Genomic DNA, 19,346 nt, shown 5'->3' on the forward strand with positions numbered 1-19,346 from the left:
AGGGATACAGCAGCTTTGCAGCTGTCAGGCAGTAGAGGCAGAGAAGGACAGGAACACTAGTGCTACAAATAAAGTTCCTTTCTTGCAAGCTCACTTTTATTTCAGAGGATATTTCTGTTTTAACTTCTTTGGCCTTAAATGGGGATTTGCATGGGAGTCAGTATTTAAATGGGTACTGACATGTGAGTGTACAGTGCTTAATAGCCCAGCAGCTTTTTTAGATTCTTCAGTTCATTGTCAATTAGGGTCACTTTCTGACCTTTATGAACAGAAGGAAGGGTACATACAACAGTCTGTATAACAACCAGATTCTTATCTTGGAGATTTTGATCAGAGCCTTCTCTTCCCAGTTAACACACACAGAAAAAAGTTCTCATCTTGGCAGTCTCCTGCCTTACGGTTTGGTTTCAGAACAATATCCTCCATTTCCCTGGGAAGTGGAACTGACTTGTTATTTTAAGAATTTTCTGTGTTTCTATGCCTGCAGGCAAAGTTCATTAAGGAAACTTTCCGTAAAAGATACGCAATAAGGGCATCAACATCAATTACAGTATATCAACTTGAAGTAGTTTGGGTTAGATGTTAGGAAAAAGTTCTTCAATATGAGGGTGACAGACCACTGGAATAGGTTGCCCAGACAGGTGGTGGAGGCCCCATCCCTGGAGACATTCAACATCAGGCTAGATGAAGCTTTGAGTAGCTTGATCTAGTTGGAGATGTCCCTGCTTGTGGTGGGGGGATTGGACTAGATGGCCTTTGGAGGTCACTTCCAGCCCAGACATTCTATGATTCAATGAAGTAGCTAATTTCTCTATAAAAGTAGAAAACGGACTTGACTGGAGTCCCTGTTATGCAGTGAAGTTTCAGGAAGGAGAAAGGTTAATAACAGGTTCACAGCCCCAGGCTACAGGAGAGTAAAGTTTAGGCTTGGAAGAATCCTATGGGATGCATTCCTTGAAAGAAAACAGGTCCAGGAGAAGTTCTTTAGGAATCACCTTGTGTGAGCTCAAGAATAGTCCATTTTGATATGCAGGCAGTCACACAAAAGTAACAGGAGGCCTGCACAGATGAAGGAGCTTCTGGCGAAATTCAGATATAAACAGGAAGTATACAAAGTGTAGAATTGAGTACAGATGAGCCAGGAGGAATATAAAGGCACAATCTGAGTGTTCAGGGATGAGTTTGGGAAAGCTAAAGTCCATCTAGAGTTGAGTAGGGCAAGGGATGTGAAGGGTAACAAGCAAGGTAATTGCTGCTTATGTTTGTCTCTCTTAGTTGTGTGGTCAGAATTTTGTGTGCTGGCTCTAACTCTTTCTGTGCTTGAGTTACAGCACTTTGTTCTCTCTGCCTTAGTGCTTCCTCACTTCCCTGGTATTGTCCATTATAATTGAGTAGAATTTAGCAACAGTGTAACCTGTAGCCCATTTTATGAAACAACACTTACAGCATAATTGTTTAATAATGTTGATATTTGTTATGTGCAGAAGTTTAAGAAGCTTGCGTTGGAATCTAAAAAATTTAAACTATGCCACTGTTGGAATACTATAAATGAGTGATACTACTATATTCAGAAGTAAAGGAATGTTAATTTTTGTTTTTGAAGAATGTTTAACTTCCTTAAGAGTAAAGATCTCATAAATTTAATACTGAAGTATAGATAGCTGCATCTCCTGGAAACAGTTCATCGGAGTGCTTTTTCTTGATCTGTTTTAAACCGAAACTTGCCAGCTGTGCCATGGGGAGAGCTGTCGGTAACAAACAGACTTGAATGTTTGAAAGTTCTTTTGGGTGGGTATTTTCTGTAAAGAAATTATGTTAACAGTAAATCAACTTGGAGAATAAATAATGAGTTGCTCTTTGAGAGCTGCATGTCTGTGTGCTGCGATGATCAGTGGTGGTGACATAGGACGTGCTGTGCTTGTGCTGCTGTAGGAAGTGGACCAGCTGCGTTTGGAAAGGTTGCAAATCGATGAGCAGCTTCGACAGATTGGAGCCACTTCTCGGCCACCACCGAATCGTACGGACAAGGAGAAAGGCTACATGACAGATGATGGTCCAGGGCTTGGACGCGGAAGTCGACCCTACAGAAACAGAGGGCACAGCAGGCGTGGTCCAGGCTATGCTTCAGGTAGGTCACTAGAAATACATCTTCAGTTTGAAGTCTGGCCTATAGACTTTGAAACAGCTGTTCAAACAGAAGCTCAGTTAATATTGAGTATTAATGTTGGGAGATTATACGGAGCTTTATGTTGTAGGAATCATTTTGAAGTAAAATGTAATGCTTATATGTAATCTAAACTTAATTCCGTGCAGTTCCTGTCTCTTGCAGCATACTTAGGTCTTCTATTTTATCCACCCTTTAGGGCAAGGGTTGTTATCTTATCTATATTTTGAATGCCTCAGTTTTCATTTGAGCCTGTAAGAGGCTGTCTTAGTAAAATATTCATAAGTGAAAATACAGCGTAGCTCAATTTGCAGAAAAAAATTTTTTCCTCATTTTAAATTGAACTTTTGTGTTTTCACAAGAAATGCCAAATTTGCACCAAAATAGTACTTCTCCTTAAAACCTTGTGCATTTCAGTAATGAATAGTTCTAAGAATTGTGCTTCTTCAGAGCAATCTATTACTCTTGTTACCCATAACACAGGTCAGCTGGTATTTGTCCTGATTGAAAGGCCTGTAGTATGAGCTTGATAAGACAGTCTTATGCTCTACATTGTAGAAAATCTATGGGTTTGTGCTGAAGCCCTTTTACTGTTTTTAGAAGATGTGAGCTCACCTTGCATAAGAGGGTTGTAAAGGGGAAAAAAATGTGGAAAAGAACCAGTTTTTCTCAGTGAAGATGATCTGTTAACTGGAAAAACTGTGACGGCCCATTACTTTGGATTTGATACATTTCTAGCATTCTTAATTTCTCTGCTTTTTATAGTGTTACAGACTGTTTTGTGATAGAAATTTTTTCCTTTCATAAGGGAGTTGTGGTGGTGAGGGGAGACAGGATAGATCATATTCAGAACTTTCAGTTTTAAAAATATGGAAAGTCTAATCTATTAGACTAATTACATTTTACTGGACTTACTACATTTGAATAGTAGATTCAGTAACATATTGATAAACTGATAACACAACTCTAAACTTCTGGCACAATTAATTAACCTTAAATACATTTCTGACTTTTATTTATGTCTGTCTTGATTTTTTTTTTTTGAAGTAGTAATGTTTATCATACATATTTCTGTATTATGTGTATTCCAGAACTGTTTATTAACAGAAGCAAAAAAAGTATGTTTTGTAGTATATACTACTTTTCATTCTGCTATAGTATTTTTGTGCTAAGCTACACTGGCATGTTTGGGTTTTTTCTTTTATCCTCTTGATAGGAACTAATTCTGAAGCATCAAATGCTTCTGAAACAGAATCTGACCACAGAGATGAACTCAGCGACTGGTCGGCAGCCCCTGCAGAGGAGGAGCGAGACAACTACCTTCGCAGAGGAGACGGGCGGAGGCGTGGAGGGGGGGCGAGAGGGCAAGGAGGGAGGGGACGTGGAGGATTCAAAGGTAAACGTAGGCAGTTTTGAAAAGTGGTGGAATCCTTAAGCAAACTCACTTCTTTCAGTCTCTTGTTCTGTCATCTGCTCCAGCCACCTTAGCTGTTCTGGTGGCCTTCTCCTGAGTTCTCTCCACTTTGTCAGTGCCTTCAATTGAATATTTTATTTCAGATGTGTTGAGAGGAGAGAAATAATCCCTTCTGCCCTGCTGGCCATACTCCTACCAAGTTGTTGGTAGGGGTCAGCTGTTGTTGTTGCAAGAGCATGCACATGTCTTATGAAGTTGTCCACCAGGACAGCTCCCTTTGTGGAGCTGCTGCATACAGTCAGTCCACAGCCTGTGCTATTGCATGGGGCTATCGTCATGAAGCTGTGGGACTTGAGACTCACCTTTAAAGCTAATGAGTTTACTGTCAGCCCCTTCTGTCAGCTTGTTAAGGGTCCTTGTGGTCAGCAGCCCTGACCTCCAGTGTCTCAAACCACTTTGCACAATTTGGTGTCATCTGTGGAGTTGCTGAAGAGGTGTTTCATCCCAGTGTCTGTTAAATCACTGTATAAAGCCTCTCTTCACTATACAAATAAATTGGAGTAGCATTGTCAGTCATTTGCTTTCCTAATATGCATCTTGCCTCAAATTTGTGGACTGGGCCATCACACGTGAACGTCAAGGAACCCAGTTCTAGTTTGTCAATTAATACAGAAAAATATTTTATAATCTGTCTGTATTCCCATCTTGTATTTGATTTTCATGCAACAGGTTTATATAAGGTTGCAGTTCGTGTTCAATGGAAACAGGCAAAAGTAAGATGGGAGAACAAATAAGTTCTATATGTCTGGTTTATAATGTGATATTTAACTATATTGTCTAAATATTTTGTCTACAACTCAGCTTTTTTCTTGAAATGTTTTTTCAAAGAATGGGTATTTAATGAGATTTTTTATTAAAAGGTAATGTGGAATTTACAAACCTCATAAGCCATTAGAAAAAATGTGAACGTGTTAAACCTTACTGAAGTTGACTGTGTGCTTCTCTCCGACGGTTAATCATTTTGTGAGAGGTGTTTTTTCTTCAGTCAGTAGACAGTCTCTCTTAAACTGGCAGTTTTAAACACTGTGTTTGTCTACTTTGATTAACACCTGAGAATATTCTCTTCTGTGATTCCTGGCCTATAGTTTAAGATCTGTTATATGTTACTGAGGTATATGTTAACGTTTACTGTTCTTCAGCATGAAAATTTTGAAGTAATTCCCTATTATACTTGCATAACTCTTAAGTTAAATGAGATTGTATGTCCCTGTTGAACAACTTATTTCGTTAATTCTTGTTCCAGGAAATGATGAACAGTCACGAACAGATAACCGTCAACGTAACTCAAGAGATGCAAAAGGGAGAACAGCAGATGGATCTCTTGAGGTAATTTTTCCTTACTGAAAGTCTACACTGTTTATAATTGCCTAAGTGTCATATCCTGACTTTAGAGCCTTAGAAGCTGCAAGCGACGCACTGGCCTTGTGGTTCCTTATTCCTTAATTCCGTAGCCGGATCTACAAGAGTTCTGTGTCATTTTGTTACATACATGCAGGAATCTCAGTCTATCAACTTGTGTAAAGATGCAACTTTGTAATGCTAGCTTAGCTCTCCCTTTGGTTAGAATTCTGAGCACGATTCCTAGGGATTTACTAACCAGCTTGACTGCAGTCTTTGTTCTTACTAGCTTTTTGTTTTTAGCTCTTGTTTCGTGCTGCGTTGTGTGTTATTGTCTGTCGCCTCTATACCTGAGGGAGGAGAATCCTTAATGCTTTCTGTAAAGTGTGTTGTAGCCAGAATCTTCAGAGTAAGAAAGATTAAACTTCAGAAACTACCTTCACTACTAAATGAAAAATTGCAATTGAAGGCTATGCAATCTAGAAAGTAAGTTAAAAATGCACATCAAGGAGCTGTTCAAGTCATATATGGAAATATTTTATAACCTTGAATATTTTATAGCCTTTTATAATATTTCTAAAATCTTTTCAATTATGATTTTGTTGCATAAAGTTATGCAGACTGATACTTTAAGTATATATGTTAGTTTCCCCTTATGGAAACTGTTCTTGCCTCAAATAATAACATGCAAAGTTTTTACCATCTCTTACCACATACAATTAGTTATGTTGGGAGGAAGAAATGAGCAGTTGCAAGTTGCTGCCGTCTTTGTGGTGTTACTGGGAGTCACAGTTCCAATGGGACATAGATATGAATCTTGGTTTTGTTTTAGAAAACTTGTTTAAGAAGGGGCGAGGGGATGCAGGGGGAAGATATCAGACAATTGACCAAATGCTTAGTTTTCGAAGTGGGAGTGCTGAACGTGAAGGTATAGTACCTGAATGCACACCTGAAATGCAGGCAAATAACATCTCCCCCCCAGTTTTTTTTATGGCCACAAAACTTCTATAGTTAATTAGTAATTAACTTAGAAAGCTTGAAGTTGACAGTAGAGGGTTGTGGTGCTGGAAAAGAAGTTAAGGCACTTTACCAACAAGTCTTGATTTTTTTTTTTTTTTCCCCCTGTTTTTCTGAGATTTGGATGAGATTATACTCTATATGAAAATAACTACTTCTGTATTTGTGAATCCTGACCAACTTGTAAAAAATTTTAACATTTCAAGGAGTAAGAGCTTACCCCCTTTACGTAAGCATACAGATTTTAATTTCAGAATACTTATTTGAAGTTTCTTATGAGCACTTAAAAAGGCCACAGAAGTCTTTTTGGTGGATTAAATGAAGCCTTTTTCAGATTCAAAAGGTGTCTGAGTAGAGTTTTTTGGGGTTTTTTTGAGTGTTAGTATCATTCCATGGCACTTTTTCTATATTCTTTTTTCTTTTCTCTAAAAGCATTCTCAAAAAAACATTAAGCCTCTCAGGTAGTGAACACGCAAGGGGTGGATGAAAGGAAGAGAGTGCTTTATATAACTCTGACTTGTTCCAGATCAGAATTGACTGCAATAATGAAAGGAGTGTCCACACTAAAACATTACAGAATAGCTCCAGCGAGGGCAGCCGGCTGCGTGTGGGCAAGGAGCGCAGCCAGAAGAAGGAGAAGCCAGACAGCGCGGAGGGGCAGCAGCCGCTGGTGAACGGAGTGCCCTAGACTGCAGAGTGCTGACGCCGCCTCTCCTATCCTGTTCCAGTAATTCCTGTTCCATGTTAGAGAAACTCGTTAGGCCAAAGACAAATAGTAGGCAAGATGGCGCAGGGCATGAAATGAACATATGTTCTCTGTTAGCCTTTTTTAACATCAACAGTATGCAGTTGTTTTCAGAATAAGAAGTTATTCAAATATTTGCATAAAAATATCGGAATTTCCGAAAACCGCTTTCAAGTACATATTGCAGTTCAAACAATGGAAGATTCTTTTTTGTTTGTTTTAAAAATACTGAGCTGTGCATTGGTAAACTTTCTGTTCAGTTGTACCATTTTAACACACCGGGTCAAATTCACTGCTCAACTTCAATTTTCAGAATAAATAGTGTTTGCAGTAATCAAATTGGCTTCTGTTTTCAATCTAACTTAAAAGTTCTTCATGAAATGCTATGTCGTTTTATGTCCTGTGTCAGTTCACATTCTGGTCCACCTTTTCCAATGTTTTAGTGGACCCTGAAATATGTGTGATGTAACAATTGTCATTTTCATTAGCAAAAAAAGTTGTATGATCTGTGCCTTTTTTATATCTTGGCAGGTAGGAATATTATATTTGGATGCAGAAATCAGGGAAGATGAGTTGGTAACACTAAATGTAAAATATATGTAGCAATCCTTGTCAGACGTTAGTACTTTATAGACAAGTGCATGCTTTCCATAATTTTTTCCTTACATAAACATTGAGTTAGGCAGTTATAAGAATAGGAAATTTATTTTGCACTGAAGATTTGGCAAATAGTGGTATTGAAAAAGGGGTGTAATTTTTTTTTTTCTTTGTAGGCAGTACAGAAGCTTTTTTTAAAAAAAAAAATCTTAAAAAAATCCTTTCCATTGTGGAAAATGAAAAAACTCATTGTTACTGAGGGAACAAGTGTAAAGCATTCACAAGGTAGTAATGTGTGCCTGCTGTTTGGCCAGATGACCAGTTTAAAGCGCTGGTGTTTTTCATCCTCCCAAAATTTTTTTAATTGCTTATTTTAATTCAGGCAAGATCTCAGGAGAGGTAGGAAAAAAACGACCATGTGTAATGCCCTGGAACATGCAGATATAGTAGTTGGAGACATCGGTGGTAGAAAAAAAAAAAAAAAAAAAATCATATTTTCAGGTACCAAGGTCTGAATTAGCAGCCACTTTGAAGGTGTCACAGAATTTGATCCAAAGTGCCGTTGTGCACCATGGAAGGGTAGGAAGTGATGGGAGGAGCTCTGCTTTCTTTTATTTCTGATCACACATTAAACTTAATGGGCAGAACTGTATAAGGACCTTTGTTTTAATCCATTTTTATTCAGATTACTCCAGAAGGAGAGCCACTGTTTATGTACAGAGTTGTACAAACTTGACCTTGCCTCTGTATTTTGTGAGTTTTGTTTCTTTCCTTTTTTTTCATTGTTTTTTTTTCTTGCATACAGGTGAGCATACTAAAAATGGCAACGAACTGCACATGATTTAACATATAAAAATGTCTTAAAAATTATTGCCAAACATTAATGTTGATTTCTAGTTATTTATTTTGGGAATGTATAGTATTTGAAAACAGAAATTGGTACCTTGCACACATCATCTGTAAGCTGTTTGGTTTAAAATACTGTAGATAATTAACCAAGGTAGACTGACCTTGTAATGTAACTGCTCTTGGGCAATATTCTCTGTACATATTAGCTACAACAGATTGGATTTTATGTTGACATTTGTTTGGTTATAGTGCAATATATTTTGTATGCAAGCAGTTTCAATAAAGTTTGATCTTCCTCTGCTAACTGATGTTGATGCAATCCTTATGAATGATTGCTTTTAAAAATCTCAACTTAAAAGAAGTAGAGAGAAAGTACTTGTTTAGACTTTAATTGTAGTCATTGATTGTTTACACATTTTAGGAGACTTCCAAAATATTTCATTTTCAAAAATATGGCACATAATGCTCAAAACACAATCTCATTATGAAGTGGTACAGTACCTGTTGAGTTGTCTCACTACATGCACTATATTTCTCACATTCAGTGGTTGAGTTCACTAAGGTGCTAACTAGATTAAATGTGAAATTACTAAGCTACAGTCTGACTAATTAGCTGCATTCCATTTTCAAGTGCATTTGGGGGTTATGACCTTTTTCAGTATTTGTGTGCTTAACATGTATCCCTTTCAACTCAAATTCCAGTGTTTCTAAATGTTATTAAATTTCAACAAATTAAACTGTGAATCTAAATGTACAATTTTACTTTGAAAAGTCATGTTGTTACAAAACTTGAAAGTGCAACAAATGTCTGATGCTTGAGTTCAGGTCCGTCCTATTGGTAACTTATAAAGTATGGTTTAATGAATTAAAATTATTTTTAAAATAAAGTTCTTTAAAAAGCGTGAGAGGTATTTGTGAATGATGCCAAAGTCTAAATTCAGTAGGGTTAAGCTCAAAGCCTGTGAGTTAACAAATGCATATCAAAATAGAAAGTTTGTTCCCTTTACTAAAATGCATGTTTGGTAATCAGGGTGGGAAATTAAGATTTTTAGAGTTGGTAGAAAACCTTATAAAGGACAAAATCTCTTTATGCTGTTTTTTTGAAACATAGATAAGAGTCTCTTCTCTGAGTATGTGTAAGTTCAGGAAACAAGTTTAGTTTTGTGAATAAAGAAAGTATTTAAATGACATAGGTGAGCTTTTCCAGCCGTTTGTGTCTCCTAAATACTGTGTACTGTGCTCTCGTTCAGCAATCCAGAAATGCAGTTCAGGACTGTGACTGTGATACTGAGTCTGGGTTCTTTGTTCTTCCTGTGGTGGAAGGTAACTTAGGTTCCTGGGCTGCAGGGTGTTTTTCTGCAAAACCTTTCAGTATTGAATATAAAAAGGGAACAGATTGATTAACCGGTGAGTATTCCTCAGTCACTTCAGGAGCTCTGCTGTATAGCTCTGGTGAGTGGCATTCTGTACTAATCTGCAGGAGGAAGGGTAGGTCTCAAACTTTTTTTTTTATCCTGTGTATTAAAGATTTTGTCTGTTTCCAGAAGCAGTAAAACTTGCAGTGGAATACCTGTATTCATAGGTGGTGGGGAATGTTGATACTGGTTCTAGTGGCTACTTTAAAGAGTTATTTTCAAAGTGACAAGGCTTAGCCTGATGTAGTTTCCACAGTAGTGTGTGATAAGCTTGTTTGCTGTCCACTTGAACTTAACAGTACTTGGGTTTTCATCCTAAAAGGCGCTTGTCAAAAGAGTTTTCCAGCCATATTCACATCCATGAAAATCAGGGTGAGTGGAAGAACTTGTAATACCCTAACAGTGTAAGACAGCTTTATATGTTATGAAAAGTGAGATTGGTTCTTCTGATTGAAGTGTTCTGAACAGATTGGAGTTTGATCTGGAAGGTTCTTCTTGGCAGGGTTTCACTCAGCGTCAGTGCAGTGTTGCTTTCACATCACTTTTTTAAAGCTGTTTTCACTGTTGTGAAGAGCTGTTGCAGGAACTCTTTCTTTTCAGCAGTGCAAGTCTGACAGCAGCCTCTGGATCTTTTTGCCTGCATCAGGGGATGGATTTTTTCTACTCCTAATAATTTTTTTTAGATGCATCCCAAATCTGTCATTCCAGCTTCCATGGTTGCAAAGGTCATCTATCTTGAACAATGAGTGATGGAGATAAGTAAGTGCTACTAAAACTTGAATATGAATGTTGCCACTTACTTCTTTACATTGTTTAAAAATTTCTGTACAATAGGCTTCAAAGTAACCTTTGTGTGCTTGGAGTGCTGTGTGGAAGTGGATAATAAAGAGCAACAATCGTAGATGATTGTTTTCATTTTCTGCTGAGGGTTCAGTAGTGGTCAATAGAAAATGTGGGGCCAATTTTTGTAGGTTCTTAGCAGTCTGAAAAGTCCCATATTTATTTGTGCATGGGAAATGCATCACACTATATGCAGTATTCCCTGAGAGAAATCAGTGTAAGAAATCTGAATTGCATGTGAAATCATACACTTCAGAGGATGAAGAATGTTTGGTGTGTGTTGGACATTTCTGAGTGTCTCCTCATGGGTACTATGGAGAGTGGCTGTATCTGCTCTGCAGGTGGAATGAAGCTGTGAAATGGGGGATACCGTGTATTGTTGCTGATATTAGCAAGCTAATGCTGCATACAAATCCGGTTAAAAAGTCACCCTTTAAACTCATTACTCAACTGCAGTGGTGAAAAAAAATAAATTTGCATGTGAATATGTAAATTTTCAAGATCACTTACCTGTTCAGATGGCTGTTGTAGCTTATGTTTTTTTCTAAACTATGTCAAACTGCATTAGGCAGCTCAACTGTTTGTAGAACTGATTTGGGGGCAACTGCATTTACCTTAGATTTCTGTATTTTTAAAAACAATATTTCTAGTCTATTCAAAGAGCCTTTCCTTAATAAAAGGAATGGGAATGTCTAAGCAAGATTTGTCAGACTGCTTTTGCTTCAAGTGTGGAGATATTTGGTGTACCTAAGGGATGATTCTGTTACCTAATTAATTCACATTTAATAGATTATTGGGAAGCTCTAACTTAAGCACTCAGACCAAACTGTCTGTTTTGAGAGGTGTGTTCTGATGTCCTGAGGTATCTATTACCTGGCCTGCACAATTTGACAGTGGTTTTGTGTTGCACTCAAGTGTGATTAGTAATAATACAAACTTGGTTTTAAGTTATTGAATTAGAGACTAAGAGGCTTTGTAAGCCTCAGGGGAGGGATGTGTGTTGGTTGGTTGGTTTTTTTCCCTGAACTGCATATGCAGCTTTTTTCTGGCCCCTCTGTTAATGCACTTTCCACATCTGTGCTGCTTGTTCTGAGCTGTGTCATAGCAACAGGGGCCCATTGTGATGAGCTTTGGTTCTGTGTGTGCCCAAGAAGTCTGTGGTTGCTGTGCTCTGGATAGCTGTAGTCTGCCTCGTCCAGCCCTAGGAGAGAAGACAGCAGAAGTATCTCAAGGGGAAAACTGGAACTGTTTCTTTATCTCCCTTATATTCCTTCTCCCACAAAGTAAGTTTGTTTAAACCGTCTTAACAACTCAATAGACATACTAATAATTGAAAAAGTCCATTTTAGGGTAATGGGGCAGCAGGCAAAGTGAAATACAGCATCTGGCAAAGCAGTCTTCAGGGGCTCGCTGGAGGTAAAATAAGCTTAAACCTGGTGTCAAATTAACTGTGAATGGCTTGGGCATTTCTGAAAGTCTTTTTATCCATGGTATTTGGAACCAGCTTTTAAAAATGTTTTTATCCAAGGCATCTCATATGCTCTGATTTTGAAAAGACCGAAGAATTCAACAAACTGAACTAGAATTCAGTTTTAAGCTCTCAACATTTTTTTTTCATTCTTCAATCCTGATACTTTTCATTAAATCAGGTTTACAGTTTTTAGCTAAAAGTGATCTTTTCAAGGTGTCAGGTGCCCAGGTCTGGGATGCTTCAGAGAGGTAATTTTTTGGCTAGTCTATGTTAACAAGATGCCTCCCTTTAACCACTTTTGAAAGTCACTTACTGGAGAAAAAATATTTTGCTGGATTTGGCCTTATTGGATTAAAAACCAAAAGGTAGTCCTGCTCTGTGCAGCAATCTGGTGTCATGTTTGACCTAATCTGCAAGTATGAACTTAAGATCAATAATTTTTTTAATGCTTAGCCACATACCTATTATTGCTGTTGGGTTTTATTGCAGTAATGCTGTTAATTGGCACCCGTCTAGCATGGTACTCTGTGGTACTGATACTGCTTTACAGCATCGACTCCAGTGAGTATTGCAAGGAGAGAGATGTTTTCAGAGAACCAGCAAGTACTTCTAGAAGCAAGTAAACAAATTTGTTATCTTGGTAATGATTGAAAAATGACTGAATAATACTACAATCAGTTAATTATTCCATATGGGATTGATCAATCCGGATACTTAATACAACGTCTTATGAACCTACTGGGAAATCATTACAAAATCTTTAAAATTTTCTGTTAATGTGAACTTTGCTGGTCACATTTCTGTTATGTACTGGTTTCAGAGTCTTTGTTTTTACAGATGTTCCATTCTCCCTACTCTGATGCTTCCTTTTCCCAAGGGAGTTGTGTGGCACAGAAGAGGCAAGTTGTGCCCCACAACAGACCTACACACCCGGGGGTGCTACCTAAAGAATCACCCCAAAGACTGAAGTTGTTTCAATACCTTGGGTTTTGGTTAAGCTGTGGTCTCACTTCACTGTTCACAAGGAACTCTAAAACCGTGCAATAGCTTTCAATAAACTCCATCACTGAAAGCTATTAAAGCTGTGAATGTGTAAATTTCTCGTATGAAGAGAGAAAATCCACAAGCAAATAGGAATATGGGGTTTCTTTCTGGTTTTCCTCATGGAGTGGTTGATTGCCAGTGGAGTCCCACTGTGGTTTGCTCTTCTGGTTTAATGAAAAGGAGATGTAGTGAAACAACAGAGTTTACTGATGTCACATGTCCTGGAGTAGTGTAAATGAGAGGTGATCAAGAAGTCTGAGAGCTGCAGATCACTAGGGTTTGGGAAAACGCTCTGGTACTTTTATCTTCAGGGATGTCTTGCTCTTTTCAATACAACTGCTGTAGGTCACTGTCTGAAACAAGATGTTGGGATAGATGTGTTTGGCTGCATCTGATAAAGGTGCCTTTCACCACCTTTCTGTTTTGGCTGGGGTCTGAACTTTAAAATAAAGGCTGAAAGATCTGCTTGTGTACATGAGAGAAATACATCTGTGACACAGAGCTTTCGTGTAACCTGCACCTTATAGGTGAACAGTAGGGCTTTTATCTTGACAGCTTCCACCTGAATGGATTCTTTAATTTAAATTTCACAGCTTTAGTTCTTCACTCGTGGTTCATGAAGCAATTTGAAGTTATATAATTGAATACAACAGGAAGACATCTATGCTTAACCTTGCTAGCCATCAGTAGTCACTATTCATAATTACTATGAATGCCTTCATAATGAAAGATAATCAGTATGAGAACATCATTGCATTTAATTAATTATGGATATTTTGATGGTAATGAGCTCATCATTATGAGCTTCCAGGTTTTGCATCACCAGTTCAGCATGCTTTAGAGACAACTGAAGTGGCATTCAGCAAATTCAACGTGACACTGAGAGATGCGTATGCACATCTCATAGGCTTCTTCAGGCCAGTGAGTAAGTGTTACTTCATCACCGCACCATTGTTTCTCTTCCCTTTCCCCTTCTTTTGCCTCACTTCCAGTCCACCGTCCCACCCCTATCTGTCAGAATTTGGTGGTTTTAAAACCATCAGTCTGATACTGTAAAGTTCAGTAGATCTCTTCAAAATGGTGTTGTTAAATGTCCCTTTGGCACAATCAGAAATGTGCTTCCATTGAGTTACTCCCCTCCTACAAACCCCTTCATTGTCGGTGCTGGGCTTGTGCTACAAGCACTAGACAGTTCAGCATAAAATCCAGCTTGCCTGGCTTTGTTGTATCTCATCTGAACTGCTTTTCTGGTCGTTCTGTGTGAGCACAGGAAGAAAAGAACAATTTGGCACATCCCAAGTGAGAGAAGGATTTTGCCTCCCAGTAGTATCTCTCCCTTCTGGCTAGGAAAGGCTCCAGGGCCATTAGCTTAGACTGAGCCACTCACCTCCTGGACTGCTGAAGTTAATTGAGAAGAACTACATTATTTCATAAAATTGAGAAGGAAATAGCAATGCTAATGGACTAATATAAATTAGGAAGATAATATCTATTAATACAAGAATGTCATGGCATGTGCAAAACTTACAAGCTTCTGTAGCTGGGTCACAAACAAAAAGAAAAGAGAAGCAGAAATACCACTTGCCACTGACTATGTTGCTGCATTACCTTAATATCAATATACTGCTGCTATTACTACCATCTAGCCCTAAGTAAACAGAGCTCTTGTGAAGTGCCTGAACTCCCAGTTTATTTAATAAACTGAATTTGGCTACAAGCAATGGCTGATAAACATGAGCCTGACAATGCAGCCAGTCATGGGAGTGGTGCTGGAACCAAGCAATGTTCTGCAGCTGCTGTGAATGGGTCACAGAAGGGATGTGATACCAGGTTTTGTAAGAATTAAACAGACACATACTGTTGGTGACTATCTTATACATTTAAGCCCTTTCCACAAAGGATCTCATGATTATCAATAAATCTGTCATTAAATAGTAAATATAAAAAATTGCTTAAATATTTTGTTTACTGACTGGATTGGATATTTTGGGGTGATGCTCCTATTTGCTGATTTTAAGTTGTTTCTAGAGACATACAGCTAATCCCAGAGGGATGAGTACTTGCTAGATATTCTAGGCTGGGGAAAAAAAAGTCTTAAATTCCTGTTTTCTTTTTTAAATTGGAAACAGTCAGTCAAAACGTAGTCTTTCCCACTTACTTTACAAACCTAAGTCCAAAAAAGTGGCACAATAGTGCTTAGATTTACTTTTGTAAATGTTTCTTACTGAGAAAAAAAGCAAATTTCTTAAGAATTGGTATGACATGATTTTCTGTTACTGTAAAATACTAAAATAAAAATACATAAAAGTCAATGATACTGTTTTCTGTCAGATTTACCCTTTAGTATGTTTCAATAGGGTATCAAAATAACTTTCTTCTACTTGAGCATTGCTCCTAGGATAGAGGTCTTACATATTCTTTCTTTTTTCAAAGCGTGCCATCACAGAGATGAACAAACCTTAATTCCTTGCTATGTAGAAGAGGACCTTAACACAACTGAGTGCTTGGAAAATAACTGTTGTCCTTCCCCAGCCAGTCATGAACTGACATGTTACATGCCATTTAGAGACAGTAAGTACAATTTTGTAGATTATTGTCTCACAGCTAAATGTGGCCAAACACTGTCAGACAATGTGATTCTCATTTCTGTTTCTTTCTTTACTTTCTTGGGTCACCACTCTCTTCAAAGTAAGCATAAGCTTGCATTTATTTCTGACTATACCTTAGTACAGAAAGCAATTAATTGATGGGGAATTGTCTGGATATCTTGTCAACCCACCGAGCACAAGCGAAGAACAAGTGACGTGACAGAAATAGTCACATAGGTTAGTACAAAGAATGGAGTGGAGGCTTTATTTGTGGAATGGGAGATTAATCCCAAGTAGTAGTGACTGAAAAGTGCTGTGAAAGAACTGGGTGTATGTAATCTGAAGATGAGGCTGAATGGTAATTTAACAGCTACTGAAGCCTGTTTAGAAGGGCAGTTACTAAGAGGGAGCCACAGATTCTCTTTGGCAGAACCAGATATAAAAAGTGAGAATTGACATGAACTGATGCTTGGGTGCTGTGGTTCTGTCTCCTTAAATTCTAGCCTGTACATAATACTTTACCTTTGTCTTTGAGTGTAGAATGGGTGTCCATGATTTTTTTTTTCCTCTCTCTCATATGAAAAAATGCAGCAAACTGGTTTTTTATGTCCTGCCTTTGCCCATAACTCACTCATCTCTGCTTTATTGAAAGAGTTTAATCAAGTCAGTTGAATCAAGTCTTAATTTTTGTCATTACATTTTTTTTTCCCTGTTTGAACAGCTTACTAGAAACCGTTATTGCTTTTCATGGTGAAGTTGCTTCAACAAACTAAAAAAATGAGAAAAAAAAAAAAAAAGTTAGAGGCTCTTTATTATTGAATTTGGAAGGGACCTCTCAAGCACATGTAATCCAATCCCCCCTGCTCAGGATCAGTTACAACAGGTTTCCCAGGGCTATGTGCAGTCAAGTTTTGAATATGTCCAAGGAGACGTAGAGACTCCACAACCTTTCTGTGCAACCTGTTCCCAGTGTTTGTTTGAACCCACACAGTGTTAAAAAAACAAAAACAAACAAACAAAAAAACCCACACCAATATTCAGATGGAATTTTATGTCTTAATTTGCATCCTTAGCCTCATGCACTGATGCTAGATGTGTACCTCATGGTTTTCCATCAAGAGCAATGTCAACCTATTAGAGTGATATTCAGAGATTCGTCATAGACATGTAGGAAAAGAGCCAAATATTACCATGGTGTTTCTAGCACAGCCATTCCTGTTATATTGTCCTTTTTTTTTTTTTTCTGGGAACTAGGCAGGAAGACTTTTCAGACAGGCAATCTTGCCAAACATGGATGATAAATTAGTAAAAAGGAACTATAATATAGAACTTCATGGTTTAAGTCCTCCTGGTGTAATTCAGCATACCTCCATTGATTCCAGAGATTATATCAATTCTCGGGAAGATCTGACTTAAGAGATATGAAACCCCAAGGGAATATTTGTAAGCTAACACAGATTAACTTTCTGCTTGTTTTTGCTTGCTCAGAAGCAAGCAGAGGTCAGGATAAATTTTTTATTGTGGCTTAGTGGCTCCACATTGCAGTGCTAGGGCAACTGTAATTACGACTAGCTAGGTAACTTCTGATAGAAGAAGGTGCCAGTCAGCATGAAGCCATCAGAATCTGTTTGTTAGAAGCATGCTGCAGAAACAAAATGTTTTCATAATGTTCATTCCCCACATGAGCTTTTTATGTTATGTAGAAAAGACACCTCGCTATAGCAAGAATAAAAGCTATACAGTGAAAATTATAGCTCTTCTGTTAATTTTTTAGGACATACGCTCAAGCAAATGTTAAAATTAAATATGCTTATTCAGCTGTGACTGCTTGATGCCTCATTCCAGTTAAGCTTTTATTGTTTGGACATAAATATCAAGGACTGACTATTTTACAGAATTGTTTGTTCATAGATTAATTAGCTACTTGAATGCTCCTGGATGTACAGCATATGTCCAAAGAAAATACAAACACTTGCTGCCCTGGGAGCACATGCTGTTTGTCTCTAGCAATCTGCTGGCAGAATAGAAGCACTTAGCAGATATTAGACTTGGGGCACTTTCGCTTCTGTGAGATGGTCCCAGGCTGCATCCTTGAATGGTTCTTATCTGGGAGTTTTGTCCTGAATTTCACTAGGAATAAAAGGAGGCTTTAAGAAGATGCTGCAAAAGTTATGAATGGAAATAGATAAAGAGCAGTCTTTACATTATTTTGTCTCCATTCTTAAAAAAAGCTTCTAAAGGACTCTGGGTTCGATGCTTTGGGATTTTTTTTAAGGTTTCTTTTTTGTGGTTTTTTGTTTGTTTGTTTGTTTTGTTCTTCCCATGTCCTGGGTTCATTGTAACCCCAGTTACTTCTGAAACTTAACCAAACACTCATGTTATTTGAATTCAGGTCAAATTTGAGACTTGATTTTTCTCATCTGAGCTCATTCCTAAAACCTACTTTTTTCCATTGGGTTGCTGGCTGAGATAAATACATGTCTGTCCTTGGGGCTAATCTCTGTCATCTGTACCTCAGTATGTATCTCAGAATGATTCATAACTGATGCAAACTTCTGCTGACTCTACAGATATGCAGCTGGCATTTCGAGTGCTTATGCTTGTGGCAGGAGGATTCTTGATTTTGGGGTGTCTGCCATTCTGCTGCTGTGCCTTTTTGCAGAGAAGGTAAGCATTAGAGCGTGACCAGACCAAATTTATGATGTACTGCTTCTAAGCATAGAAAATATGGATAACTGACATGTTTGAAGTCAGTGAGAGAAGAAAAGACTGGAATAAAAGGCAAGAAACTAATATGTGAACATAAAAATTTAGTCCTATTTTGAAGCTACATAAAACAGAGTCTACTTGGCTTAATGTCCCAGTACGCTTTCTAAAGACCCAGTTATAAAGAACTTGGACTTAATCCTACTTCCCTTGATGGGAAGTTGTGTGTAAAACATGAAGGCACACTCACTGTGGGTTAGAAAAGGAGTCTGCATGTAAAGCCCTGAGTGGGGCTTGAGCAGTCCTGCCTGAACTTGAGTTCAGCTCTACAAGAAGCAGATCCTCCTCTGGGCCAGTATGCTGGGGTATAGGAGGTATATATTTTGCTCCCTTTTTTTACTTTGAAGGAAAAGCTAATTGCACTCTGAAACATAAGTTTAAAAAAAAAAAAATGTGAGAACTTCCTGCCTCTCATCTTAGCTCTCAAAAATCACAGGGAAGGAGACAAAAATGAAGTTCACCACTGCATTCAAAGATTCCTCTACAGAAGAGTGATGTTGCCTATGTTAAACGATTGACTGCTGCACAGGAAATAACATGTAGGAATGTATTATCTGAAAGATAGTAGGGAAGAAATGAATGAGAAAACAGCAGTTTGTGGAGAAAAACAAGTAGAAATGTGTCTATGGGATAGACCTGGAGTTATGCAGTGAGACATAGAAGGGAAGACAAAGTAGGAGGCCTGAATAGGGAGTAGGAGAGATGAGCTGGGAGTATGCATGAGAGAAAAGTAAATTAATTATCTGTAATGCTCCTAATGTGCTATGCAGTTTTTTTTTTTAATCTGTGAGGCACATTACAGCCTGTGAGTTTAGCATTTGATGTTGTGAAGAGTTTCAGCATATGTATATCTTCTTATGCTAGTGGGAAAACATAAGCTCCACAACGTCAAAATCATTAAAGATAGAATGTATTAATGTAACTGTGCCTTATTTTTCAAAGGTGATCGTTCATATTGAATGGCTAATGCTAGAGCTTGATTAATTTGACAGACTTGTCACTTTTCTGAAGAATTTCCCCCCCCCCCCAAGTGTTAAA

At 38.0% G+C, this 19,346-nt stretch overlaps 1 protein-coding gene across 2 annotated transcripts in view; it reads left to right on the plus strand.

Moving 5' to 3' along the window:
* FMR1 (fragile X mental retardation 1) overlaps positions 1–9,261 on the plus strand; it is a 30,454-nt gene extending 21,193 nt beyond the window's left edge. The window contains exons 12-15 of one of the 2 annotated variants that reach the window (XM_008939106.1): positions 1,933–2,128; positions 3,381–3,560; positions 4,882–4,964; positions 6,520–7,569. In XM_008939106.1, the coding sequence (XP_008937354.1) occupies positions 1,933–2,128; positions 3,381–3,560; positions 4,882–4,964; positions 6,520–6,681 (621 nt within the window). In that variant the 3' untranslated portion in view covers positions 6,682–7,569. Of the gene's footprint in view, positions 1–1,932; positions 2,129–3,380; positions 3,561–4,881; positions 4,965–6,519 lie in introns of both variants that reach the window. The other variant, XM_008939105.1, reaches the window with a different exon arrangement.
* The last annotated feature ends 10,085 nt before the right edge of the window (positions 9,262–19,346 follow it).

Source organism: Merops nubicus, unplaced genomic scaffold (genome assembly GCF_000691845.1).
Source record: "Merops nubicus isolate BGI_N331 unplaced genomic scaffold, ASM69184v1 scaffold6124, whole genome shotgun sequence".
Classification (NCBI taxonomy): domain Eukaryota; kingdom Metazoa; phylum Chordata; class Aves; order Coraciiformes; family Meropidae; genus Merops; species Merops nubicus.